This window comes from Somniosus microcephalus, unplaced genomic scaffold (assembly GCF_052327205.1).
Source record: "Somniosus microcephalus isolate GS21.2 unplaced genomic scaffold, FLI_Smic_1.0 unresolved_chr3, whole genome shotgun sequence".
Taxonomy (NCBI): Eukaryota; Metazoa; Chordata; class Chondrichthyes; order Squaliformes; family Somniosidae; genus Somniosus; species Somniosus microcephalus.
This window is the reverse complement of record NW_028225181.1, coordinates 52,766,722-52,794,289: the sequence shown is the minus strand read 5'-3', so window position 1 is coordinate 52,794,289 and position 27,568 is coordinate 52,766,722. Positions and strand designations below refer to the sequence as shown.

Here is a 27,568-nt window from a genome sequence, read left to right as displayed (position 1 = left end):
TATAATGTCAGGTTTAATAAACAGCAGGCACAGAGTACAAAAGCAAAGAGGTAATAGTAAAACTGACACAGATCATTGGTTCGAGCAACACCTCCAGTTTGGGGCCCATTAATTTAGGGAGGATGAGTAGGCCCCGGAGAGAGAGCAGCAGAGATTCATGGCGGTAGGACCAGCGAGAGGGGTGAAAGAAGGAAAAAGCATTTATATACAGCGCCTTTCATGACCGCAGGATGTCCCAAAGCTCTCTACAGCCAATTAAGTACTTATTTTGAATGCTGTAATGCAGGGAAAGGCGGCAGCCAATCTGTGCACAGCAAGCTCCCATGAGCAGCAATGAGATAATGACCAGACGATCAGTTTCATTTTTTTTTTTGAAGTGATGTTGGATGAGGGATAAATATTTGGACTAGAAGGGTTTTGGTACAGTTGGTCGGGAGGTTTTTCACCCAGCGACGATGAAGCAACGGCCGAGGTATTTCCAAGGCAGGATGGTGTGTGACTTGGAGGGGAACTTGGAGGTGGTGGTGTTCCCATGCACCTGCTGCCCTTGTCCTTCTAGGTGGAAGAGGTCGCGGGTTTGGGAGGTGCTGCTGAAGGAGCCTTGGCGAGTTGCTGCAGTGCACCTTGCGGGTGAGCTCATTGAAACATGTAAAATTCTTAAGGGGCTTGACAGGGTAAATGCTGGGAGTGGCAATTTTTGGTGGTGCCACTTCCTGGCTGTGGCGCCCATGTTGATGAGGGCGCCGCCTGGGAGCGGCCATTTTGGACCAAGTCACTTGCTGGCCGCGGCGTCCATGTTGATGAGGGTACAGCCTGGGAGCGGCCATTTTGGACCAAGTCACTTGCTGGCCGCGGCGTCCATGTTGATGAGGACACAGCCTGAGAGCGGCCATTTTTGGACCAAGTCACTTGCTGGCCTCGGCGTCCATGTTGATGAGGACACAGCCTGAGAGCGGCCATTTTTGGACCAAGTCACTTGCTGGCCGCGGCTTGCATGTTGATGAGGGCACAGCCTGGAGCCTGGGAGCGGCCATTTTTGGACCAAGTCACGTCCTGGCCACGGCGTCCATTTTGAGAGACAGAGAGAAAGAAAGAAAGAGCGAGAGAGTGTTGAAGTTGAGAAAACGAGGCCTCCTCCCTCAGGATGACCCCCCCCCCCAACCCACTGGACCTCCTCCCACCCCGAGGGAGGTCAAGCGGCCTCGTCGCCCTCCTCCTCCTCGAACTCGCCCTCCTCCTCAGCCGTGGCGTCCTGGTACTGCTGGTACTCAGACACCAGGTCATTCATGTTGCTCTCGGCCTCGGTGAACTCCATCTCGTCCATGCCCTCGCCGGTGTACCAGTGCAGGAAGGCCTTGCGGCGGAACATGGCGGTGAACTGCTCGGAGATGCGCTTGAAGAGCTCCTGGATGGCGGTGCTGTTGCCGATGAAGGTGGCGGACATCTTGAGGCCCCGGGGGGGGATGTCGCAGACGGCGGTCTTGACGTTATTGGGGATCCACTCCACGAAGTAGCTGCTGTTCTTGTTCTGGACGTTGAGCATCTGCTCGTCCACCTCCTTCATGGACATGCGGCCGCGGAAGATAGCGGCCACCGTCAGGTAGCGGCCGTGGCGGGGGTCGCAGGCTGCCATCATGTTCTTGGCGTCGAACATCTGCTGGGTCAGCTCGGGCACGGTCAGGGCCCGGTACTGCTGGCTGCCCCGGCTGGTCAGGGGGGCAAAGCCGGGCATGAAGAAGTGCAGACGGGGGAAGGGGACCATGTTGACCGCCAGCTTGCGCAGGTCGGCGTTGAGCTGGCCCGGGAAGCGCAGGCAGGTGGTGATGCCGCTCATGGTGGCGGAGACCAGGTGGTTGAGGTCCCCGTAGGTGGGGGTGGTCAGCTTAAGGGTGCGGAAGCAGATGTCGTACAGGGCCTCATTGTCGATGCAGAAGGTCTCGTCGGTGTTCTCCACCAGCTGGTGGACCGAGAGGGTGGCGTTGTAGGGCTCCACCACCGTGTCGGAGACCTTGGGCGAGGGCACCACGCTGAAGGTGTTCATGATGCGGTCGGGGTACTCCTCCCGGATCTTGCTGATCATCAGGGTGCCCATGCCCGAGCCAGTGCCCCCGCCCAGGGAGTGGGTCAGCTGGAAGCCCTGCAGGCAGTCGCAGCTCTCGGCCTCCTTCCTCACCACGTCCAGCACGGAGTCCACCAGCTCGGCGCCCTCGGTGTAGTGGCCCTTGGCCCAGTTGTTACCCGCTCCGCTCTGGCCTGCAACGAGATGAGGGAAGGGGTGATTCACAGAGGCGTTCAAGGTGGACGAGACAGCGCGAGACAGAGAGAGAGAGAGCGCGAGACAGAGAGAGAGAGAGCGCGAGACAGAGAGAGAGAGAGCGCGAGACAGAGAGAGAGAGAGCGCGAGACAGAGAGAGAGAGAGCGCGAGACAGAGAGAGAGAGAGCGCGAGACAGAGAGAGAGAGAGCGTGAGACAGAGAGAGAGAGAGCGCGAGACAGAGAGAGAGAGAGCGCGAGACAGAGAGAGAGAGAGAGCGAGGCAGAGAGAGAGAGAGCGAGGCAGAGAGAGAGAGAGCGAGGCAGAGAGAGAGAGAGCGAGACAGAGAGAGAGAGAGCGAGACAGAGAGAGAGAGAGCGAGACAGAGAGAGAGAGAGCGAGACAGAGAGAGAGAGAGCGAGACAGAGAGAGAGAGAGCGACAGAGAGAGAGAGAGCGACAGAGAGAGCGAGCGCGACAGAGAGAGCGCGCGACAGAGAGAGCGCGTGACAGAGAGAGCGCGCGACAGAGAGAGCGCGCGACAGAGAGAGCGCGCGACAGAGAGAGAGAGCGACAGAGAGAGAGAGCGACAGAGAGAGAGAGCGACAGAGAGAGAGAGAGACAGAGCCAGAGAGAGACAGAGCCAGAGAGACAGAGCCAGAGAGAGAGTGAGAGAGAGAGAGACAGAGAGAGAGAGCGAGAGTGAGAATGAGAGAGAGAGAGCGAGAGATACCGAGAGAGATGAGAGCGAGAGACAGACAGAGAGAGAGAGAGAGAGAGAGCGACAGAGAGAGAGAGTGAGAGATACCGAGAGAGATGAGTCACAATCCCAGGTCACGTAGGGGCAGACTAGATCCTTGAGGAATCGTGAAGAGGAGGTAATGAGCCCCTAAGCCAGGTCATGCAACAACAACAACATTGTGTATTTCTACAGTGCGTTTAACGTAGTAAATGGTCCCAAGGCGCTTCACAGCAGTGTAAACCAAACACAATGGGACACCGGGTACACAAGGCAATACTAGGACAGGTTTGGTCAATGAGGTCGGTTTTAAGGAGCATCTTAAAGGAATAAAGAGAGGCAGAGAGGTTTAGGGAGGGAATTCCAGAGCTTAGGGCCTCGACAACAGAAGGCACGGCCACCAATGGTGGAGAGATGGCAATCAGGGGGATGCGCAAGAGGTTACAGAGGTAGGGAGGGTTGTCGGGGCTGGAGGAGGTTACAGAGATAGGGAGGGTTGTAGGGGCTGGAGGTGGTTACAGAGCTAGGGAGGGTTGTAGGGGCTGGAGGAGGTTACAGAGATAGGGAGGGTTGTAGGGGCTGGAGGAGGTTACAGAGATAGGGAGGGTTGTAGGGGCTGGAGGAGGTTACAGGGATAGGGAGGGTTGTAGGGGCTGGAGGAGGTTACAGAGATAGGGAGGGTTGTAGGGGCTGGAGGAGGTTACAGAGATAGGGAGGGTTGTAGGGGCTGGAGGAGGTTACAGAGATAGGGAGGGTTGTAGGGGCTGGAGGAGGTTACAGAGCTAGGGAGGGTTGTAGGGGCTGGAGGAGGTTACAGGGATAGGGAGGGTTGTAGGGGCTGGAGGAGGTTACAGAGATAGGGAGGGTTGTAGGGGCTGGAGGAGGTTACAGAGCTAGGGAGGGTTGTAGGGGCTGGAGGAGGTTACAGAGCTAGGGAGGGTTGGAGGGGCTGGAGGAGGCTACAGAGAAAGGGAGGGTTGTAGGGGCTGGAAGAGGGTACAGAGATAGGGAGGGTTGTAGGGCTGGAGGAGGTTACAGAGATAGTGAGGGTTGTAGAGGCTGGAGGAGGTTACAGAGATAGGGGAGGGTTGTAGGGGCTGGAGGAAGTTACAGAGATAGGGAGGGTTGTAGGGGCTGGAGGAAGTTATAGAGATAGGGAGGGTTGTAGGGGCTGGAGGAGGTTACAGAGATAGGGAGGGTTGTAGGGGCTGGAGGAGGTTACAGAGATAGGGAGGGTTGTAGGGGCTGGAGGAGGTTACAGAGCTAGGGAGGGTTGTAGGGGCTGGAGGAGGTTACAGGGATAGGGAGGGTTGTAGGGGCTGGAGGAGGTTACAGAGATAGGGATGGTTGTAGGGGCTGGAGGAGGTTACAGAGCTAGGGAGGGTTGTAGGGGCTGGAGGAGGTTACAGAGCTAGGGAGGGTTGGAGGGGCGGAGGAGGTTACAGAGATAGGGAGGGTTGTAGAGACTGGAGGAGGTTACAGAGAAAGGGAGGGTTGTAGGGGCTGGAAGAGGGTACAGAGATAGGGAGGGTTGTAGGGCTGGAGGAGGTTACAGAGATAGTGAGGGTTGTAGAGGCTGGAGGAGGTTACAGAGATAGGGGAGGGTTGTAGGGGCTGGAGGAAGTTACAGAGATAGGGAGGGTTGTAGGGGCTGGAGGAGGTTACAGAGATAGGGAGGGTTGTAGGGGCTGGAGGAGGTTACAGAGATAGGGAGGGTTGTAGGGGCTGGAGGAGGTTACAGAGATAGGGAGGGTTGTAGGGGCTGGAGGAGGTTACAGGGATAGGGAGGGTTGTAGGGGCTGGAGGAGGTTACAGAGATAGGGAGGGTTGTAGGGGCTGGAGGAGGTTACAGAGATAGGGAGGGTTGTAGGGGCTGGAGGAGGTTACAGGGATAGGGAGGGTTGTAGGGTAGAGGAGGTTACAGAGATAGGGAGGGTTGTAGGGGCTGGAGGAAGTTACAGAGATAGGGAGGGTTGTAGGGGAGAGGAGGTTACAGAGATAGGGATGGTTGTAGAGGCTGGAGGAGGTTACAGAGTTAGGGAGGGTTGTAGGGGCTGGTGGAGGTTACAGAGATAGGGAGGGTTGTAGGGGCAGGTGGAGGTTACATAGATAGGGAGGGTTGTTAGGGGCTGGAGGAGGTTGCAGAGATAGGGAGGATTGTAGAGGCTGGAGGAGGTTACAGAGATATGGAGGGTTGTAGGGCTGGAGGAGGTTATAGAGAGAGGGAGGGTTGTCGGGGCTCGAGGAGGTTACAGAGATAGGGAGGGTTGTAGGGCTGGAGGCGGTTACAGAAATAAGGAGAGTTGTAGGGGCTGCAGGATTTTACAGAGATATGGAGTGTTGGGCTGGAGGAGGTTACAGAGATAAGGAGGGTTGTAGGTGCTGGAAGAGGTTACAGAAATAGGGAGGGTTGTTAGGGGCTGGAGGAGGTTACAGAGATAGGGAGGGTTGTAGAGGCTGGAGGAGGTTACAGAGATAGGGAGGGTTGTAGGGCTGGAGGAGATTACAGAGTTAGGGAGGGTTGTAGGGGCTGGAGGAAGTTACAGAGATAGAGAGGGTTGTAGGGGTTGGAGGAGGTTACAGAGTTAAGGAGGGTTGTCGGCTCTGGAGGAGGTTACAGAGATAGGGAGTGTTGTTGAGGCTGGAGGAGTTACAGAGATAGGGAGGTCTGTAGGGGCTGGAGGAGGTTACAGAGATAGGGAGGATTGTAGGGGCTGGAGGAGGTTACAGAGATAGGGAGGGTTTTAGGGCTGGAGGAGGTTCCAGAGACAGGGAGGGTTGTAGGCAGGTACAGAGATAGGGAGGGTTGGAGAGCTGGAGGAGGTTACAGAGATAGCGAGGGTTGTAGAGGCTGGAGGAGGTTACAGAGATAGGGAGAGTTGTAGGGTAGAGGAGGTTACAGAGATAGGGATGGTTGTAGGGGCTGGAGGAGGTTACAGAGATAGGGAGGGTTGTAGGGGCTGCAGGTTACAGAGATAGGGGAGGGTTGTTAGGGGCTGGAGGAGGTTACAGAGATAGGGAGGGTTGTAGGGGCTGGAGGAAGTTACAGAGATAGGGAGAGTTGTAGGGGCTGCAGGTTACAGAGATAGGGGAGGGTTGTTAGGGGCTGGAGGAGGTTACAGAGATAGGGAGGGTTGTAGGGGCTGGAGGAAGTTACAGAGATAGGGAGAGTTGCAGGGTAGAGGAGGTTACAGAGACAGGGATGGTTGTAGGGGCTGGAGGAGGTTACAGAGTGAGGGAGGGTTGTAGGGCTGGAGGAGGTTGCAGAGATAGGGAGGGTTGTAGGGGCTGGAGGAGGTTACAGAGTTAGGGAGGGTTGTAGGGGCTGGAGGATTTACAGAGATATGGAGGGTTGTAGGGCTGGAGGAGGTTACAGAGATAGGGAGGGTTGTAGCGGCTGGTGGAGGTTACAGAGATAGGGAGGGTTGTCGTGGCAGGTGGAGGTTACAGAGATAGGGAGGGTTGTAGGGCTGGAGGAGGTTACAAAGATAAGGAGGGTTGTAGAGGCTGGAGGAGGTTACAGAGATAGGGAGGGTTGTAGGGCTGGAGGAGGTTGCAGAGATAGGGAGTGTTGTAGAGGCTGGAGGAGGTTACAAAGATAGGGAGGGTTGTAGGGCTGCAGGATATTACAGAGATATGGAGTGTTGGGCTGGAGGAGGTTACAGAGATAAGGGTTGTAGGGTCTGGAGGAGGTTACAGAGAAAGGGAGGGTTGTAGGGGCTGGAGGAGGTTACAGAGATAGGGAGGGGTCTAGGGGCTGGAGGAGGTTACAGAGATAGGGAGGTTTGTAGGGCTGAAGGAGGTTACAGAGATAGGGAGGGTTGTAGGTTGTAGGGGCTGGAGGAGTTTACAGAGATAGGGAGTGTTGTAGGGGCTGGAGGAGATAACAGTGATAGGTAGGTTTGTAGGGTCTGGAGGAGGTTACAGAGAAAGGGAGGGTTGTAGGGGCTGGAGGAGGTTACAGAGATACGGGGTGGTGTAGGTTGTAGGGGCTGGTGGAGATTACAGAGATAGGGAGGGTTGTAGGGGTTGGAGGAGGTTACAGAGATAGGGAGGGTTGTAGGGGCTGGAGGAGGTTACAGAGATAGGGAGGGTTGTAGGTTGTAGGGGCTGGTGGAGGTTACAGAGATAGGGAGTGTTGTAGGGGCTGGAGGAGGTTACAGAGATAGGGAGGGCTGGAGGGGGTTACAGAGATAGGGAGGGTTGTAGAGGGCTGGAGCAGGTTACAGAGATAGTGAGGGTTGTAGGGACTGGATGAGGTTACAGAGATAGGTAGGGTTGCAGGGTCTGGATGAGGTTACAGAGAAAGGGAGGTTTGTAGGGGCTGGAGGAACTTACAGAGATACGGAGGGTTGTAGGGGCTGGAGGAGGTTACAGAGATAGGGAGGGCTGTAGGGGCTGGAGGGGGTTACAGAGATAGGGAGGGTTGTAGAGGGCTGGAGCAGGTTACAGAGATAGGGAGAGTTGTTAGAGGCTGGAGGAGGTTACAGAGATAGGGAGGGTTGTAGGGGCTGCAGGTTACAGAGATAGGGGAGAGTTGTTAGGGGCTGGAGGAGGTTACAGAGATAGGGAAGGTTGTAGGGGCTGGAGGAAGTTACAGGGATAGGGAGAGTTGTAGGGTAGAGGAGGATACAGAGATAGGGATGGTTGTGGGGGCTGGAGGAGGTTACAGAGATAGGCAGGGTTGTAGGGGTTGGTGGAGGTTACAGAGATAGGGAGGGTTGTAGGGGCAGGTGGAGGTTACAGAGATAGGGAGGGTTGTCGGGGCTCGAGGAGGTTACAGAGATAGGGAGGGTTGTAGGGCTGGAGGAGGTTACAAAGATAGGGAGAGTTGTAGGGCTGGAGGCGGTTACAGAGATAAGGAGGGTTGTAGGGCTAGAGGAGGTTACAGAGATAGGGAGGGTTGTAGGGGCTGGAGGAGGTTACAGAGATAAGGAGGGTTGTAGGTGCTGGAAGAGGTTACAGAGATAGGGAGGGTTGTTGGGGCTGGAGGTGATTACTGAGATAGGGAGGGTTGTAGAGGCTGGAGGAGGTTACAGAGATAGGGAGGATTGTACGGGCTGGAGGAGGTTACAGAGATAGGGACGGTTGTAGCGGTTGGAGGAGGTTCCAGAGATAGGGAGGGTTGTAGGCGGGTACAGAGATACGGAGGGTTGTTCTGCTGGAGGAGGTTACAGAGATAGTGAGGGTTGTAGAGGCTGGAGGAGGTTACAGAGATAGGGGTGGGTTGTAGGGGCTGGAGGAAGTTACAGAGATAGGGAGGGTTGTAGGGTAGAGGAGGTTACAGAGATAGGGATGGTTGTAGGGGCTGGAGGAGGCTGCAGAGTTAGGGAGGGTTGAAGGGCTGGCAGAAGTTACAGAGATAGGGTGGGTTGTCGGGCTCGAGGAGGTTACAGAGATAGGGAGGGTTGTAGGGGCTGGTGGAGGTTACAGAGATAGGGCGGGTTGTTAGGGGCTGGAGAAGGTTGCAGAGATAGGGAGGGTTGTAGAGGCTGGAGGAGGTTACAGAGATAGGGAGGGTTGTAGGGCTGGAGGAGGTTACAGAGATATGGAGTGTTGGGCTGGAGGAGGTTACAGAGACAAGGGTTGTAGGGTCTGGAGGAGGTTACAGAGATAGGGAGGGTTGTAGGTTGTAGGGGCTGGTGGAGATTACAGAGATAGGGAGGGTTGTAGGGGTTGGAGGAGGTTACAGAGATAGGGAGGGTTGTAGGGGCTGGAGGAGGTTACAGACATAGGGAGGGTTGTAGGTTGTAGGGGCTGGTGGAGATAACAGAGATAGGGAGGGTTGTCGGGGCTGGAGGAGGTTACAGAGTTGGGAGGGTTGTAGGGGCTGGAGGAGGTTACAGAGATAGGGAGGGCTGTAGGGGCTGGAGGGGGTTACAGAGATAGGGAGGGTTGTGGAGGGCTGGAGCAGGTTACAGAGATAGGGAAGGTTGCAGGGTCTGGAGGAGGTTACAGAGAAAGGGAGGGTTGTAGGGGCTGGAGGAGGTTACAGAGATACAGAGGGTTGTAGGGGCTGGAGGAGGTTACAGAGATAGGGAGGGTTGTAGGGACTGGAGGAGGTTACAGAGATAGGTAGGGTTGCAGGGTCTGGAGGAGGTTACAGAGAAAGGGAGGGTTGTAGGGGCTGGAGGAGGTTACAGAGATAGGGAGGGTTGTAGGGCCTGGAGGAGGTTACAGAGTTAGGGAGGGTTGTAGGGGCTGGAGGAAGTTACAGAGATAGAGAGGGTTGTAGGGGTTGGAGGAGGTTACAGAGATAGGGAGGGTTATAGGGGCTGGGGAAGGTTACAGAGATAAGGAGGGTTGTAGGCTCTGGAGGAGGTTACAGAGCTAGGGAGGATGGTAGGGGCTGGAGGAAGTTAGAGATAGAGAGGGTTGTAGGGGTTGGAGGAGGTTACAGAGATAGGGAGGGTTATAGGGGCTGGAGATGGTTACAGATATAAGGAGGGTTGTAGGGGCTGGAGGAGGTTACAGAGATAGGGAGTGTTGTAGAGGCTGGAGGAGGTTACAGAGATAGGGAGTGTTGTAGAGGCTGGAGGAGGTTACAGAGGTAGGAAAGGTTTTAGGGCTGGAGGAGGTTACAGAGATAGGTAGGGTTGTAGAGGCTGGAGGAGGTTACAGAGGTAGGGAGGGTTGTTGGGGCTGGAGGAGGTTACAGAGATAGGGAGTGTTGTAGCGGCTGGAGGAGGTTACAGAGATAGGGAGGGTTGTAGGGGCTGGAAGAGGTTACAGAAATAGGGAGGGTTGTTAGGGGCTGGAGGAGGTTACAGAGATAGGGAGGGTTGTAGAGGCTGGAGGAGGTTACAGAGATAGGGAGGGTTGTAGGGCTGGAGGAGATTACAGAGTTAGGGAGGGTTGTAGGGGCTGGAGGAAGTTACAGAGATTGAGAGGGTTGTAGGGGTTGTAGGAGGTTACAGAGTTAAGGAGGGTTGTCGGCTCTGGAGGAGGTTACAGAGATAGGGAGTGTTGTAGAGGCTGGAGGAGTTACAGAGATAGGGAGGTCTGTAGGGGCTGGAGGAGGTTACAGAGATAGGGAGGATTGTAGGGGCTGGAGGAGGTTACAGAGATAGGGAGGGTTTTAGGGCTGGAGGAGGTTCCAGAGACAGGGAGGGTTGTAGGCAGGTACAGAGATAGGGAGGGTTGGAGAGCTGGAGGAGGTTACAGAGATAGCGAGGGTTGTAGAGGCTGGAGGAGGTTACAGAGATAGGGAGAGTTGTAGGGTAGAGGAGGTTACAGAGATAGGGATGGTTGTAGGGGCTGGAGGAGGTTACAGAGATAGGGAGGGTTGTAGGGGCTGCAGGTTACAGAGATAGGGGAGGGTTGTTAGGGGCTGGAGGAGGTTACAGAGATAGGGAGGGTTGTAGGGGCTGGAGGAAGTTACAGAGATAGGGAGAGTTGTAGGGGCTGCAGGTTACAGAGATAGGGGAGGGTTGTTAGGGGCTGGAGGAGGTTACAGAGATAGGGAGGGTTGTAGGGGCTGCAGGTTACAGAGATAGGGGAGAGTTGTTAGGGGCTGGAGGAGGTTACAGAGATAGGGAGGGTTGTAGGGGCTGGAGGAAGTTACAGAGATAGGGAGAGTTGCAGGGTAGAGGAGGTTACAGAGACAGGGATGGTTGTAGGGGCTGGAGGAGGTTACAGAGTTAGGGAGGGTTGTAGGGCTGGAGGAGGTTGCAGAGATAGGGAGGGTTGTAGGGGCTGGACGAGGTTACAGAGTTAGGGAGGGTTGTAGGGGCTGGAGGATTTACAGAGATATGGAGGGTTGTAGGGCTGGAGGAGGTTACAGAGATAGGGAGGGTTGTAGCGGCTGGTGGAGGTTACAGAGATAGGGAGGGTTGTCGTGGCAGGTGGAGGTTACAGAGATAGGGAGGGTTGTCGGGGCTCGAGGAGGTTACAGAGATAGGGTGGGTTGTAGGGCTGGAGGAGGTTACAAAGATAAGGAGGGTTGTAGAGGCTGGAGGAGGTTACAGAGATAGGGAGGGTTGTAGGGCTGGAGGAGGTTGCAGAGATAGGGAGTGTTGTAGAGGCTGGAGGAGGTTACAAAGATAGGGAGGGTTGTAGGGCTGCAGGATATTACAGAGTTATGGAGTGTTGGGCTGGAGGAGGTTACAGAGATAAGGGTTGTAGGGTCTGGAGGAGGTTACACAGAAAGGGAGGGTTGTAGGGGCTGGAAGAGGTTACAGAGATAGGGAGGGGTCTAGGGGCTGGAGGAGGTTACAGAGATAGGGAGGGTTGTAGGATGTAGGGGCTGGAGGAGTTTACAGAGATAGGGAGTGTTGTAGGGGCTGGAGGAGATAACAGTGATAGGTAGGTTTGTAGGGTCTGGAGGAGGTTACAGAGAAAGGGAGGGTTGTAGGGGCTGGAGGAGGTTACAGAGATACGGGGTGGTGTAGGTTGTAGGGGCTGGTGGAGATTACAGAGATAGGGAGGGTTGTAGGGGTTGGAGGAGGTTACAGAGATAGGGAGGGTTGTAGGGGCTGGAGGAGGTTACAGAGACAGGGAGGGTTGTAGGTTGTAGGGGCTGGTGGAGGTTACAGAGATAGGGAGGGTTGTAGGGGCTGGAGGAGGTTACAGAGATAGGGAGGGTTGTAGGGGCTGGAGGAGGTTACAGAGATAGGGAGGGTTGTAGGTTGTAGGGGCTGGTGGAGGTTACAGAGATAGGGAGTGTTGTAGGGGCTGGAGGAGGTTACAGAGATAGGGAGGGCTGGAGGGGGTTACAGAGATAGGGAGTGTTGTAGGGGCTGGAGGAGGTTACAGAGATAGGGAGGGCTGGAGGGGGTTACAGAGATAGGGAGGGTTGTAGAGGGCTGGAGCAGGTTACAGAGATAGTGAGGGTTGTAGGGACTGGATGAGGTTACAGAGATAGGTAGGGTTGCAGGGTCTGGATGAGGTTACAGAGAAAGGGAGGTTTGTAGGGGCTGGAGGAACTTACAGAGATACGGAGGGTTGTAGGGGCTGGAGGAGGTTACAGAGATAGGGAGGGCTGTAGGGGCTGGAGGGGGTTACAGAGATAGGGAGGGTTGTAGAGGGCTGGAGCAGGTTACAGAGATAGGGAGAGTTGTTAGAGGCTGGAGGAGGTTACAGACATAGGGAGGGTTGTAGGTTGTAGGGGCTGGTGGAGATTACAGAGATAGGGAGGGTTGTCGGGGCTGGAGGAGGTTACAGAGTTGGGAGGGTTGTAGGGGCTGGAGGAGGTTACAGAGATAGGGAGGGCTGTAGGGGCTGGAGGGGGTTACAGAGATAGGGAGGGTTGTGGAGGGCTGGAGCAGGTTACAGAGATAGGGAGGGTTGCAGGGTCTGGAGGAGGTTACAGAGAAAGGGAGGGTTGTAGGGGCTGGAGGAGGTTACAGAGATACAGAGGGTTGTAGGGGCTGGAGGAGGTTACAGAGATAGGGAGGGTTGTAGGGACTGGAGGAGGTTACAGAGATAGGTAGGGTTGCAGGGTCTGGAGGAGGTTACAGAGAAAGGGAGGGTTGTAGGGGCTGGAGGAGGTTACAGAGATAGGGAGGGTTGTAGGGCCTGGAGGAGGTTACAGAGTTAGGGAGGGTTGTAGGGGCTGGAGGAAGTTACAGAGATAGAGAGGGTTGTAGGGGTTGGAGGAGGTTACAGAGATAGGGAGGGTTATAGGGGCTGGGGAAGGTTACAGAGATAAGGAGGGTTGTAGGCTCTGGAGGAGGTTACAGAGCTAGGGAGGATGGTAGGGGCTGGAGAAGGTTACAGATATAAGGAGGGTTGTAGAGGCTGGAGGAGGTTACAGAGATAGGGAGTGTTGTAGGGGCTGGAGGAGGTTACAGACATAGGGAGGGTTGTAGAGGCTGGAGGAGGTTACAGAGGTAGGGAGGGTTGTTGGGGCTGGAGGAGGTTACAGAGGTAGGGAGGATTGTCGGGGCTGGAGGAGGTTACAGAGATAGGGAGTGTTGTAGCGGCTGGAGGAGGTTACAGAGATAGGGAGGGTTGTAGGGGCTGGAAGAGGTTACAGAAATAGGGAGGGTTGTTTGGGGCTGGAGGAGGTTACAGAGATAGGGAGGGTTGTAGAGGCTGGAGGAGGTTACAAAGATAGGGAGATTTGTAGGGCTGGAGGAGATTACAGAGTTAGGGAGGGTTGTAGGGGCTGGAGGAAGTTACAGAGATAGAGAGGGTTGTAGGGGTTGGAGGAGGTTACAGAGTTAAGGAGGGCTGTCGGCTCTGGAGGAGGTTACAGAGATAGGGAGTGTTGTAGAGGCTGGAGGAGTTACAGAGATAGGGAGGTCTGTAGGGGCTGGAGGAGGTTACAGAGATAGGGAGGGTTGTAGGGGCTGGAGGAGGTTACAGAGATAGGGAGGGTTGTAGGGGCTGGAGGAGGTTACAGAGATAGGGAGGGTTGTAGGGGCTGGAGGAGGTTACAGAGGTAGGGAGGGTTGTAGGGGCTGGAGGAGGTTACAGAGATAGGGAGGGTTTTAGGGCTGGAGGAGGTTCCAGAGACAGGGAGGGTTGTAGGCAGGTACAGAGATAGGGAGGGTTGGAGAGCTGGAGGAGGTTACAGAGATAGCGAGGGTTGTAGAGGCTGGAGGAGGTTACAGAGATAGGGAGGGCTGTATGGGCTGGAGGAGGTTACAGAGATAGGGAGGGTTGTAGGGCTGGAGGAGGTTGCAGAGATAGTGAGGGTTGTAGAGGCTGGAGGACGTTACAGAGATAGGGAGGGTTGTAGAGGCTGGAGGAGGTTACAGAGGTAGGGAGGGTTGTAGGGCTGGAGGAGGTTACAGAGATAGGGAGGGTTGTAGGGCTGGAGGAGGTTACAGAGATAGGGAGGGTTGTAGGGGCTGGAGGAGGTTACAGAGATAGGGAGGGTTGTAGGGACTGGAGGAGGTTACAGAGATAGGGAGGGTTGTAGGGTCTGGAGGAGGTTACAAAGATAGGGAGGTTTGCAGGGTCTGGAGGAGGTTACAGAGATAGGGAGGGTTGTAGGGGCTGGAGGAGGTTACAGAGATAGGGAGGGTTGTAGGGGCTGGAGGAGGTTACAGAGAAAGGGAGGGTTGTAGGGGCTGGAGGAGTTTACAGAGATAGGGAGGTGTGTAGAGGCTGGAGGAGGTTACAGAGATAGGGAGGGTTGTAGGGCTGAAGGAGGTTACAGAGATAAGGGAGGTCTGTAGGGGCTGGAGGAGGTTACAGAGATCGGGAGGTGTGTAGAGGCTGGAGGAGGTTACAGAGATAGGGAGGGTTGTAGGGCTGAAGGAGGTTACAGAGATAAGGGAGGGTTGTAGGGGCTGGTGGAGGTTACAGAGATAGGGAGGGTTGTAGGGGCTGGAGGAGGTTACAGAGATAGGGAGGGTTGAAGGGGCTGGGGGAGGTTACAGAGATAGGGATGGCTGTAGGGGCTGAAGCGGGTACAGAGATAGGGATGGTTGTAGAGGGCTGGAGGAGGTTACAGAGATAGGGAGGGTTGTAGGGACTGGAGGAGGTTACAGAGATATGGATGGTTGTAGGGGCTGGTGGAGGTTACAGAGATAGGGAGGTTGTGGGGGCTGGAGGAGGTTACAGAGATAGGGAAGTTGTAGGGGCTGGAGGAGGTTACAGAGATAGGGAGGGTTGTAGCGGCTGGAGGAGGTTACAGATATAGGGAGGGTTGTAGGGCTCATGGAGGTTACAGAGATAGGGAGGGTTGTAGGGGCTGGAGTAGGTTACAGATATAGGGAGGGTTGTAGGGCTCACGGAGGTTACAGAGATAGGGAGGGTTGTAGGGGCTGGAGGAGGTTGCAGAGATAGGGAGGGTTGTAGGGGCTGGAGGAGGTTACAGAGATAGGGAGGGTTGTAGGGGCTGGCGGAGGTTACAGAGATAGGGAGGATTGGAGGGGCTGGAGGAGGTTACAGACATAGGGAGGGTTGTAGGGGCTGGAGGAGGTTACAGAGATAGGGAGGGTTGTAGGGGCTGGAGGAGTTTACAGAGATAGGGAGGGTTGTAGGGACTGGAGGAGGTTACAGAGATAGGGAGGGTTGCGGGGGCTGGAGGAGGTTACAGAGATAGGGATGGTTGTTGGGGCTGGAGGAGGTTACAGAGATAGGGAGGGCTGTGGGGGCTGGTGGAGGTTACAGAGATAGGGAGGTTGAAGGGGCTGGAGGAGGTTACAGAGCTGGGGGTTTGTAGGGGCTGGAGGAGGTTACAGAGATAGAGAGGGTTGTAGGGGCTGGAGGAGGTTACAGAGATAGGGAGGGTTGTAGGGGCTGGAGGAGGTTACAGAGATAGGGAGGGTTGTAGGGGCTGGAGGAGGTTACAGAGATAGGGAGGGTTGTATGGGCTGGAGGAGGTTACAGAGATAGGGAGGGTTGTAGGGGCTGGAGGAGGTTACAGAGATAGGGAGGGCTGTATGGGCTGGAGGAGATTACAGAGATAGGGAGGATTGTTGGGGCTGGAGGAGGTTACAGAGATAGGGAGATTTTAGGGCTGGAGGAGGTTACAGAGATAGGGAGGGTTGTAGGGGGCTGGAGGAGGTTACAGTGATAGGGAGGGTTGTAGGGTCTGGAGGAGGTTACAGTGAAAGGGAGGGTTGTAGGGGCTGGAGGAGCTTACAGAGATAGGGAGGTGTGTAGAGGCTGGAGGAGGTTATAGAGATAGGGAGGGTTGTAGGGCTGAAGGAGGTTACAGAGATAGGGATGGCTGTAGGGGCTGAAGGGGGTACAGAGATAGGGAGGGTTGTAGGGGCTGGGGGAGGTTACAGAGATAGGGATGGCTGTAGGGGCTGAAGGGGGTACAGAGATAGGGAGGGTTGTAGAGGGCTGGAGGAGGTTACAGAGATAGGGAGGGTTGTAGGGACTGGAGGAGGGTACAGAGATATGGAGGGTTGTAGGGGCTGGTGGAGGTTACAGAGATAGGGAGGTTGTAGGGGCTGGAGGAGGTTACAGAGATAGGGAGGGTTGTAGCGGCTGGAGGAGGTTACAGATATAGGGAGGGTTGTAGGGCTCACGGAGGTTACAGAGATAGGGAGGCTTGTAGGGGCTGGAGTAGGTTACAGATGTAGGGAGGGTTGTAGGGCTCACGGAGGTTACAGAGATAGGGAGGGTTGTAGGGGCTGGAGGAGGTTACAGAGATAGGGATGGTTGTAGGGGCTGGAGGAGGTTACAGAGATAGGGAGGGTTGTAGGGGCTGGAGGAGGTTACAGAGATAGGGAGGGTTGGAGGGGCTGGAGGAGGTTACAGACATAGGGAGGGTTGCAGGGGCTGGAGGAGGTTACAGAGATATGGAGGGTTGCAGGGGCTGGAGGAGGTTACAGAGATAGGGAGGGTTGTAGGGACTGGAGGAGGTTACAGAGATAGGAATGGTTGTTGGGGCTGGAGGAGGTTACAGAGATAGGGAGGGTTGTCGGGGCTGGAGAAGGTTACAGTGATAGGGAGGTTGTAGGGGCTGGAGGAGGTTACAGAGATATGGAGGGTTGTAGGGCTGGTGGAGGTTACTGAGATAAGGAGGGCTGTAGGGGCTGGTGGAGGTTACAGAGATAGGGAGGTTGTAGGGGCTGGAGGAGGTTACAGAGATAGGGAGGGTTGTAGGGGCTGGAGGAGGTTACAGAGATAGGGAGGTTGTAGGGGCTGGAGGAGGTTACAGAGATAGGGAAGTTGTAGGGGCTGGTGGAGGTTACAGAGATAGGGAGGTTGTAGGGGCTGGAGGAGGTTACAGAGATAGGGAAGTTGTAGGGGCTGGTGGAGGTTACAGAGATAGGGAGGGTTGTAGGGGCTGGAGGAGGTTACAGAGATAGGGAGGGTTGTAGGGGCTGGAGGAGGTTACAGAGATAGGGAAGTTGTAGGGGCTGGAGGAGGTTAGAGATAGGGAGGGTTGTAGGGGCTGGAGGAGGTTACAGATATAGGGAGGGTTGTAGGGCTGACGGAGGTTACAGAGATAGGGAGCGTTGTATGGGCTGGAGGAGGTTACAGAGATAGGGAGGGTTGTCGGGGCTGGAGGAGGTTACAGAGATAGGGAGGGTTGTAGGGGCTGGAGGAGGTTACAGAGATAGGGAGGGTTGTAGGGGCTGGAGGAGGTTACAGAGATAGGGAGGGTTGTAGGGACTGGAGGAGGTTACAGAGATAGGGAGGGTTGTAGGGGCTGGAGGAGGTTACAGAGGTAGGGAGGATTGTAGGGACTGGAGGAGGTTACAGAGATAGGGATGGGTGTAGGGGCTGGAGGAGGTTACAGAAATAGGGGAGGGGGGGCAAGGCACCATGGAGGTATTTGAAAACCAGGGTGAGTTTTATAAAATTGGGACATTGCCGGACCAATGCAAGTCAGTGAGCACAGTGGGTGATGGGTGAAGGGGACTCGGTACGAGTTAGGACACGGGGCAGCAGAGGTTTGGATGAGCTGATGTTTAGGGAGGGTGGGCGATGGGAGGCTGACCAGGAGATCGTTGGAATAGTCCAGTCTGGGGAGTCAAAGGCATGTAAGGTAAACTAGCTCTTGGGGCACTCAGGAAAATAAATTCTCCTCCTCTCTTAAATGATCTTAAATCTGCGTCCTTTGTTACCATCCCTCCTGCCATTGGAAAAATCTTCTCCCCAGTTACTTCATCAAAAGCCTTGCTAATGTGGAACACCTCCATTAAATCTCCCTTTAACCTTCTCTGCTCTAAGGAGAACTATCCCAGCTTCTCCAGTCTCCCCATGTCACCAAAGTCCCTCGTCCCCGGTACCGATCCAGTCAATCGACTCTGAACCCTTACCAAGGCCTTGACATCCTTCCTAAAGTTCTGGTCACCACATCACAGGAAGGATGTGATTGCACTGGCGTGGGTTCAGAGTGGATTTACCAGGACGTTGCCTGGGCTGGGGAGTTTTAGCTATGAGGAAAGACTGGATAGGCTGGGGTTGTTTCCTTTGGAACAGAGGAGGCTGAGGGGAGGCATGATTTAGGTGGGTAAAATTATGAGGGGCCTAGATAGAGTGGATAGGAAGGACCTATTTCCCTTAGCAAAGAGGTTAATAACCAGGGGGTATAGGTTTAAAGTAATTGGTCAAGAAAGACTTGCATTTATATAGCGCCTTTCACGACCACTGGACATCTCAAAGCGCTTTACAGCCAATTAAGTACTTTTGAAGTGTAGTCACTGTTGTAATGTGGGAAATGCGGCAGCCATTTTGCGCACAGCAAGCTCCCACAAACAGCAATGTGATAATGACCAGATCATCTGTTTTTGTTACGTTGGTTGAAGATTAATGTTGGTCAGGACACCGGGGATAACTCCCCCCTGCTCTTCTTCGAAATAGTGGCCATGGGATCTTTTACGTCCACCCGAGAGAACGGACGGGGCCTCGGTTTAACGTCTCATCCGGATAACGGCACCTCCGGCAGTGTGGCACTCCCTCAGTACTGGAGTGTCAGCCTAGCTTGATGTGCTCAAGTCCCTGGAGTGGGACTTGAACCCACAACCTTCTGACTGCGAGGGGAGTTGAGGAGAACTTTTTTTTCACCCAGAGGCTGGTGGGGTTCTGGAACTCGCTGCCTGAAAGGGTGGTCGAGGCAGGAACTGTCACCGCATTTAACAAGCACTTGGATGTGCGCTTGAAGTGTCTTAACCTGCGGGGCCACGGGCCAAGAGCTGGAAAGTGGGATCAGGGTGGATAGCTCTTTGTCGGCCAGCACAGACACGATGGGCCGAATGGCCTCTTTCTGTGCGAGGGGAATTGAATACAAAAGTAGGGAGGTTATGCCTCAGTTGTACGGGGCTTTGGTGAGACCACATCTGGAGTACTGTGTACAGTATTGGTCTCCTTATTTAAGGAAGGATCTAAATGCGTTGGAAGCAGTTTAGAGAAGGTTTACTAGACTAATACCTGGAATGGGCGGGTCGTCTTATGAGGAAGGGCTGGACAGGCTAGGCTTGTATCTGCTGGAGTTTAGAAGAGTAAGAGGTGACTTGATTGAAACATATAAGATCCTGAGGGGTCTTGACAGGGTGGATGTGGAGGGGATGTTTCCTCCTGTGGGAGAATCTAGAACTAGGGGTCACTGTTTAAAAATAAGGGGTCGCCCATTTAAGACAGAGATGAGGAGAAATTGTTTCTCACAGAGGGTCGTGAGTCTTTGGAACTCTCTTCCTCAGAGGGCAGTGGAAGCAGAGTCTTTGAATATTTTTAAGGCGGAGGTGTATAGATTCTTGATAAGCAAGGGGGGTGAAAAGTTATCGGCGGTAGGCGGGAATGTGGAGTAATCGGATCAGCCATGATCTTATTGAATGGTGGAGCAGGCTCGAGGGGCCGAGGGACAGTACCGAGAGAGCGCTGCGCTGTCAGAGGGGCAGTACTGAGGGAGCGCTGCACTGTCGGAGGAGCAGTACTGAGGGAATGCTGCACTGTCGGAGGAGCAGTACTGAGGGAGCGCTGCACTGTTGGAGGGGCAGTACTGAGGGAGTGCTGCACTGTCGGAGGGGCAGTACTGATGGAGCGCTGCACTGTCGGAGAAGCAGTACTGAGGGAGCGCTGCACTGTTAGAGGGGAAATACTGAGGGAGCGCTGCACTGTCGGAGGAGCAGTACTGAGGGAATGCTGCACTGTCGGAGGGGCAGTACTGAGGGAGCACTGCACTGTCAAAGGGGCAGTACTGAGGGAGCACTGCACTGTCGCAGGAGCAGTACTGAGGGAGCGCTGCACGGTCGGAGGGACAGTACTGAGGGAGCGCTGCACTGTCGGAGGGGCAGTACTGAGGGAGCGCTGCACTGTCAGAGTGGCAGTACCGAGGGAGCGCTGCACTGTCAGAGGGGCAGTACCGAGGGAGCGCTGCACTGTCGGAGGAGCAGTGCTGAGGGAGCGCCGCACTGTCGGAGGGGGCAGTACAGAGGGAGCGCTGCACTGTCGGAAGGGCAGTACTGAGGGAGCGCTGCACTGTCGGAAGGGCAGTACTGAGGGAGCGCTGCACTGTCGGAAGGGCAGTACTGAGGGAGCGCTGCACTGTCGGAGGGGGCAGTACTGAGGGAGCACTGCACAGTTGGGAAGGGCAGTACTGAGGGAGCGCCGCACTGTCGGAGGGGCAGTACTGAGGGAGCACTGCATGCTCGGAGGAGCAGCAATGAGGGAATGCTGCACTGTCGGAGGGGCAGTACTGAGGGAATGCTGCACTGTCGGAGGAGCAGTACTGAGGGAGCGCTGCACTGTCGGAGGGGCAGCACTGAGGGAGCGCTGCACTGTCGGAGGAGCAGTACTGAGGGAGCGCCGCACTGTCGGAGGGGGCAGTACGGAGGGAGCGCTGTACTGTCAGAGGGGGCAGTACGGAGGGAGCACTGCACTGTCAGAGGGGCAGCACTGAGGGAGTGCTGCACTGTCGGACGGCAAGTATTGTGGGAGCGTTGCACTGTCAGAGAGGCAGTACTGAGGGAGCGCTGCACTGTCGGAGGGGCAGTACTGAGGGAGCGCTGCACTGTCGGAGGAGCAGTACTGAGGGAGCGTTGCACTGTCGGAGGGGCAGTACTGCGAGAGCGCTGCACTGTCGGAGGGGCAGTACTGCAAGAGCGCTGCACTGTCGGAGGGGCAGTACTGAGGGAGCACTGCACTGTTGGGAGGGGCAGAACTGAGGGAGCACTGCACTGTTGGGAGGGGCAGTACTGAGGGAGCACTGCACTGTCGGAGGGGCAATACTCAACCAGCATCATTAATTTAAAAATTACTGATTGTTACTGCTCTTTGCAAATTGGCTGCACATCTTACAGTGACTAGCCGTCAAAAAAAGCACTCCATTGCATTAAAGTGCTTTGGGACATCCTGGGGTGGTGAGAGGTGCTAGTTCTTTCTTCTTTCACTCGATCTCTACTCACTGTTGGTTCCGATATCCCTGTATCAAGTGAAAGTCAAGAGCTTGTCGATCGAAGGCCCTCTACACTTACCGAAGACAAAGTTGTCCGGGCGGAAAATCTGACCAAAAGGCCCCGATCGCACGGAGTCCATGGTTCCGGGTTCCAGGTCTACCAGTACAGCTCGCGGGACATACTTTCCTCCTGTTCAAAGAAAGCAGGGAATTATGTCAAGTCTGACGGTCCTCCCAGAGGCCTTTGGGGCAGGGGCGAAGGGTGAAGGGTCAATTCATGAGGAGGGAGAGTCACAAAAACTTGGCTTGCATTCCTTCGGGTTCAGGGGATTAATCCGATCGCGGAACAGGGGGAGGCCCATTTACCCTCCCCACGAGCCTGTTACACAGGAACAGGAGGAGGCCCATTCAGCCTCCCCTCGAGCCTGTTACACAGGAACAGGGGGAGGCCCATTCAGCCTCCCCTCGAGCCTGTTACACAGGAACAGGAGGAGGCCCATTTACCCTCCCCTCGAGCCTGTTACACAGGAACAGGAGGAGGCCCATTCAGCCTCCCCTCGAGCCTGTTACACAGGAACAGGAGGAGGCCCATTTACCCTCCCCTCGAGCCTGTTACACAGGAACAGGAGGAGGCCCATTCAGCCTCCCCTCGAGCCTGTTACACAGGAACAGGAGGAGGCCCATTTACCCTCCTCTCGAGCCTGTTACACAGGAACAGGAGGAAGCCCATTCAGCCTCCCCTCGAGCCTGTTACACAGGAACAGGAGGAGGCCCATTCAGCCTCCCCTCGAGCCTGTGACACAGGAACAGGAGCAGGCCCATTCAGCCTCCCCTCGAGCCTGTTACACAGGAACAGGAGGAGGCCCATTCAGCCTCCCCTCGAGCCTGTGACACAGGAACAGGAGCAGGCCCATTCAGGCCCCTTCAAAATTGTTACACAGGAACATAAGAAATAGGAGCAGGAGTCGGCATTTTGGCCCCTCGAGCCTGCTCCGCCATTCAATCAGATCATGGCTGATCTTCTGCCTCATCTCCACTTTCCTTCACTATCGCCATATCCCTTGATTCCCTTAATATCCAAAAATCTATCGATTTCTGTCTTGAATATACCCAATGACTGAGCCTCCACAGCCCTCCGGGGTAGAGAATTCCAAAGATTCACCGCCCTCTGAGTGAAGAAATTTCTCATCTCAGTCCTAAATGGCCGACCCCTTATTCTGAGACTGTGACCCCTGGTTCTCGACTCCCCAGACAGGGGGAAACATCCTCCCTGCATCTACCCTGTCAAGACCTGTAAGGATTTTGTATGTTTCAATGAGATCCCCTCTCATTCTTCTAAACTCTAGAGAATATAGGCCCAGTCTACTCAATCTCTGCTCGTAGGACAATCCCCCCATCCCAGGAACCAGTCTGTGAACCTTCGTTGCACTCCCTCTATGGCAAGTATATCCTTCCTTAGGTAAGGAGACCAAAACTGTCCACAATACTCCAGGTGTGGTCTCACCAGGGCCCTATAGAATTGCAGTAAGACATCTTGGCCTAGAAATTCATTGTAGCCACTTTTGGGGCGGTAAAGTCGGGCGGCCGCTAAAGTTTGCGCCCGCCGCCAAATCGAGGCCACTTCTCCGATATTCATTAGCTTCGCCCTAAGAGTTTGCTCGAGCGCTAAAACTGGCGCTGCACGCCTCTCTTTAGGCGCTAAGCCGGCGGGCTAAACCGGAAGTTGGGCGCAGGGCAGGTGCGGCGAGCTGCTGATTGACGGCAGACACTCTGGATCCGGTGAGCTCTTAAAGGGGGAGGGTGGATTTGTTTTTTTGAAAGGCCGACACTGGTGTATTTGTGGTTTTGGGGAGGGTTTCCTCCTCCCTCCTCCCTCCTCCTTCCTCCTTCTCCCAGCCAGCCAGCCAGCCAGCCAGCCGTACCATTTCTAGTACAGGAGGGCCCTTTAATTTGCGCTCCCCGCGGCCCCCATCGGCTGTGTACCGTTCCACTTCACAGTCGTTAGGGCCGCCCGGCGCACAATGGGCCGGCGCGAGTGAAGTTCCGGTTCGGGGCGCACAAAGGGCGTTGCACGACGAAATGACGTCATGATCTGCGCGCGCAGCAGGGCGCGCGCTAAGACTTTGCGCCGGCGCTAAATGTGTACTGAAGTTGGGGCGAGGCGCAGATCGCGCTGCGCCCGGGCGCTAAGCGCCTAGCGCTCGAGATCTACTCCTCCTAAGGCGCTAACGGATGGCGCGCCCAACTGAATTTCTAGGCCCTTTACTCTTATACTCAAATCCTCTTGTAATAAAGGCCAACATACCATTGGTTTTCCTAACTGCTTGCTGTACCTGCATGTTAATGTTCAGTGATTCGTGTACAAGGACACCCAGGTCCCTCTGAACACCAACATTTCCCAATCCCTCACCATTTAAAAAATACTCTGCTTTTCTATTTCTCCTACCAAAGTGGATAACTTCACATTTCTCCACATTATATTCCATTTGCCATGTACTTGCCCACTCACTTAGCCTGTCTATATCCCCTTGCAGCCTCCTTGCATCCTCCTCACAACCTACATTCCCACCCAGCTTTGTATCATCAGCAAACTTGGAGATATTACATTTAGTCCCCTCATCCAAATCATTGATGTAGATTGTGAATAGCTGAGGCCCAAGGGGTCGGCCCATTCAGCCCCTCCGTGGAATAGGCCCAGCTTCTCGCTCGTGAGATACTGGAAGAGCTTCCAAGGGGGTCAAGTGAAAGCAGAGGGCACCTCCCTCCACCCCACTCCTCCCCCGGGACCGTTTTATTTCCTTTGAGAGAAATGACCAAAGGGGCTGATACTGGTCAGTGGGGAGGTTCACCTGTGGCCTCGTTGTAATAGACATTGATCCTCTCCAGCTGGAGGTCACTGTCGCCGTGGTACGCCCCGGTCGGGTCGATGCCGTGTTCGTCGCTAATCACTTCCCAGAACTGTGAGAGAGAGAGAGAGAGAGAGAAAGAGAAACAGAGAGAGAGAGAGAGAGAGAAAGAAAAGGTTACAGGAGGAGGAATGATCACAACGTTGCTGACATTTCCGCGAGACTGCACACACATATCCCCCGACTCAATTCCTCACCTTATCCTCATATCCCTCGCTCCCACCTCCCCAACTTTCTCCCATCCCTCAATCCCACCATCTAGGGAAGGGCACTGAGGACCAATGTGCCTCCCCAATCTAGGCAATGGCACTGAGGGCCACTAAGCCCCTCCCCCATCTAGAGGATGGCACTGAGGCTCACTAAGCCCCTCCCCCATCTAGAGAATGGCACTGAGGCTCACTAAGCCCCTCCCCAATCTAGGCAATGGCACTGAGGGCCACTAAGCCCCTCCCCATCTAGAGGATGGCACTGAGGCTCACTAAGCCCCTCCCCCATCTAGGGAATGGCACTGAGGCTCACTAAGCCCCTCCCCAATCTAGGCAATGGCACTGAGGGCCACTAAGCCCCTCCCCCATCTAGAGAATGGCACTGAGGCTCACTAAGCCCCTCCCCAATCTAGGCAATGGCACTGAGGGCCACTAAGCCCCTCCCCCATGTAGGCAATGGCACTGAGGGCCACTAAGCCCTCCCCATCTAGAGGATGGCACTGAGGCTCACTAAGCCCCGCCCCATCTAGAGGATGGCACTAAGGCTCACTAAGCCCCTCCCCCATCTAGGGAATGACACTGAGGCTCACTAAGCCCCGCCCCATCTAGAGGATGGCACTGAGGCTCACTAAGCCCCTCCCCCATCTTGGGAATGGCACTGAGGCTCACTAAGCCCCTCCCCCATCTAGGGAATAGCACTGAGGCTCACTAAGCCCCTCCCCCATCTAGGGAATAGCACTGAGGCTCACTAAGCCCCTCCCCCATGTAGGCAATGGCACTGAGGCTCACTAAGCCCCTCCCCCATCTAGGGAATGGTACTGAGGCTCACTAAGCCCCTCCCCCGTCTAGTGAAGGGTGCTGAGGCTCACTAAGCCCCTCCCCCATCTAGGGAATGGCACTGAGGCTCACTAAGCCCCTCCCCCATCTAGAGAATGGCACTGAGGCTCACTAAGCCCCTCCCCCATCTAGAGAATGGCACTGAGGCTCACTAAGCCCCTTCCCCATCTAGGGAATGGCACTGAGGCTCACTAAGCCCCTCCCCCATCTAGGGAATGGCACTGAGGCTCATTAAGCCCCTCCCCCATCTAGGGAATGGCAGAGGCTCACTAAGCCCCTCCCCTATCTAGGGAAGGGCACTGAGGCTGACTAAGCCCCTCCCCCGTCTAGTGAAGGGTGCTGAGGCTCACTAATCTCCTCCCCATCTAGGGAATGGCACTGAGGCTCACTAAGCCCCTCCCCCATCTAGGGAATGGCACTGAGGCTCATTAAGCCCCTCCCCATCTAGGGAATGACACTAAGCCCCTCCCCCATCTAGAGAATGGCACTGAGGCTCACTAAGCCCCTCCCCATCTAGAGAATGGCACTGAGGCTCACTAAGCCCCTTCCCCATCTAGGGAATGGCACTGAGGCTCACTAAGCCCCTCCCCCATCTAGGGAATGGCAGAGGCTCACTAAGCCCCTCCCCTATCTAGGGAAGGGCACTGAGGCTGACTAAGCCCCTCCCCCGTCTAGTGAAGGGTGCTGAGGCTCACTAATCTCCTCCCCCATCTAGGGAATGGCACTGAGGCTCACTAAGCCCCTCCCCATCTAGGGAATGGCACTGAGGCACAATCAGGTGCTCCTCCAGGTAGCAGCATCCCCAACTCCCTCTGCACTGCCCTCTGGTGGCAGCTATGACACACCCACAGTAGAGGTCACCATGACCCTTGGCAGGGAAGCCCCACTTGAATCCCTCTGCACCATCTCATAAGGAAGGGAGTTTGAGATTCCTTTGGAACAGGAGGAGACCCTTCAGCCCCACGAGCCTGTGCCGCCATTCCATCGGATCACGGCTGATCTGTATCTTAGCACCATTCACCAACCTTGGCTCGGTAGCCCTTAATACCTTCACCTAACAAAAATCTGTCCATCTCAGTTTCGAAATTTTCAATTGACCCCCCTAGCCTCAGCAGCTGTTTGGGGGGGAGAGTGTGTCAGGTTCCCTTTAGCCTTTGTGTGAAGAACTGCTTCCTGCCATCACCCCTGAATGGCCTGGCTCTAATTTTAAGTTTACGCCCCCTTGTTCAGGACTACACCAAAGTTAATCTACTTTTTAATCACCTTAAACATCTCAATTACCATTACATCACCCCGTAATCTGCTATACTCGAGGGAATACGAAGCTAGTTCATGCAACCTGTTGTCGTAACTTAACCCTTGAAGTCCGGGTATCGTTCTGGTAAATCTGCACTGCACTCCCTCCAAAGGCCAATATATCCTTCCTGAGCTGAACACTGTTACTCCAGATGGAGTCTAACCAGAGCTTTATATAACTCCCACTCCTCCCCTCCCCTCACCAGCAGAGAGAGATGTGACTCCCAATGGTCCCTTCCCTCCCTCCAACCTCCCAACCCTTCCCCCCTCCCACCCCGCCGACTTGGAACTTGAACCTGTTTCATTGAGCCAGGTATCAATCCACCGCAACCTCTTTGCCCCCAACCCACCTCCCTTCCACCTTGGGGCTTCCCAGGACATTAAAAAACACCCCTCGAGATGCAATTCAACTTCCGCCCCCCCCACGCCTTGAGCAGAAAGGCTGTGGCTCCCAGTAACCTCCCTTAGATAGAACCAGGGAATCATAGAGCAGTTACAGCACGGAAGGCGGCCATTCGGCCCGTCGAACCCGTGCTGACTCTCAGCTAGTCCCAACTCCCCCGTCCTTTCCCCGTAGCCCTGCAAATTCCTTTCCTTCAGATACTTATCCAACTCCCTTTTCAAAGATAAAACTGACTCTTCCTCCAGCACCCTCTCAGGCTGTGCATTCCAGATCTTAACCACTCGCTGCGTAAAAAAGTTTTTTCTTACGTCGCCTTTGATTCTTCTGCCAATCGCCTTAAATCTGTGTCCTCTGGTTCTCGACCCATCCGCCAATGGGAACAGTTTCTCTCTATCTACACTGTCCAGACCCCTCACGATTTTGAGCACCGCTACCCAGTGCAAACAATTTCTCCCTCTTTATTCCATTAAAACCCCCTCGTAATTTTGAACACCCCTATTAAATCTCCCCCCTTAACCTTCTCTGCTCTAAGGAGAACAACCCCAGCTTCTCCAGTCTCTCCACATAACTCTCCACGGAACTGAAGTGCCTCATCCCTGGAATAATTCTCGTAAATCTTTTCCGCACCCTCTCGAAGGCCTTCACATCCTTCCTAAAGTGCGGTGCCCAGAATTGGACACAATATCCCAGTTGGGGCCGAACCAGTGTTTTATAAAGGTTCATCATAATTTCCACACTTTTGTACTCTGGACCTCTATTTATGAAGCCCAAGATCCTGAGGGAGGTCTGGAGGGGAGGTTAAATTAATCAGGGAGGGCGAATGCAGGATTGCCTCTGTTGGGGAATGTTTGGACCCTTGGTAGGACCTCCATTAGCCCCATCCCCCCTCATGGTCTCAGCCCACGTTTGCAATTTCCCCATCGGGGCATGCAACCAATATAAGAGACACTGGAAATATCTGCAGTTCCCCCTAGTTGCACAATACCTTGGCTCCGATTTGATTGCCACACTGGCCGGCTTGGAGGTGGACGATCTCCCTCATGTTTCCCAGAAATTGGACCTCTTGCAATGCCTTGCCCCCCTCAATCAAATGCAATCGCGATCTGCGACCTGCTCTCGTCCCTTTAAAGCACTCAGGTCCCGCCCCCTTCACCCTCCCAACACAAGGAGCTCCTC

General features: G+C 54.9%; 1 protein-coding gene across 1 annotated transcript; it reads right to left on the bottom strand.

The window, feature by feature from the left end:
- Nucleotides 1–27,520, bottom strand: LOC147091448 (tubulin beta chain). Its single transcript, XM_085976789.1, has 4 exons — nt 27,378–27,520; nt 23,594–23,702; nt 20,824–20,934; nt 1–2,253 (listed from the first exon to the last, which is right to left on the bottom strand). Exons 1-4 carry the CDS (start codon nt 27,432–27,434, stop codon nt 1,193–1,195), a joined length of 1,338 nt encoding a protein of 445 aa, XP_085832915.1. The 5' UTR covers nt 27,435–27,520; the 3' UTR covers nt 1–1,192.
- Nucleotides 27,521–27,568: the final 48 nt, after the last annotated feature.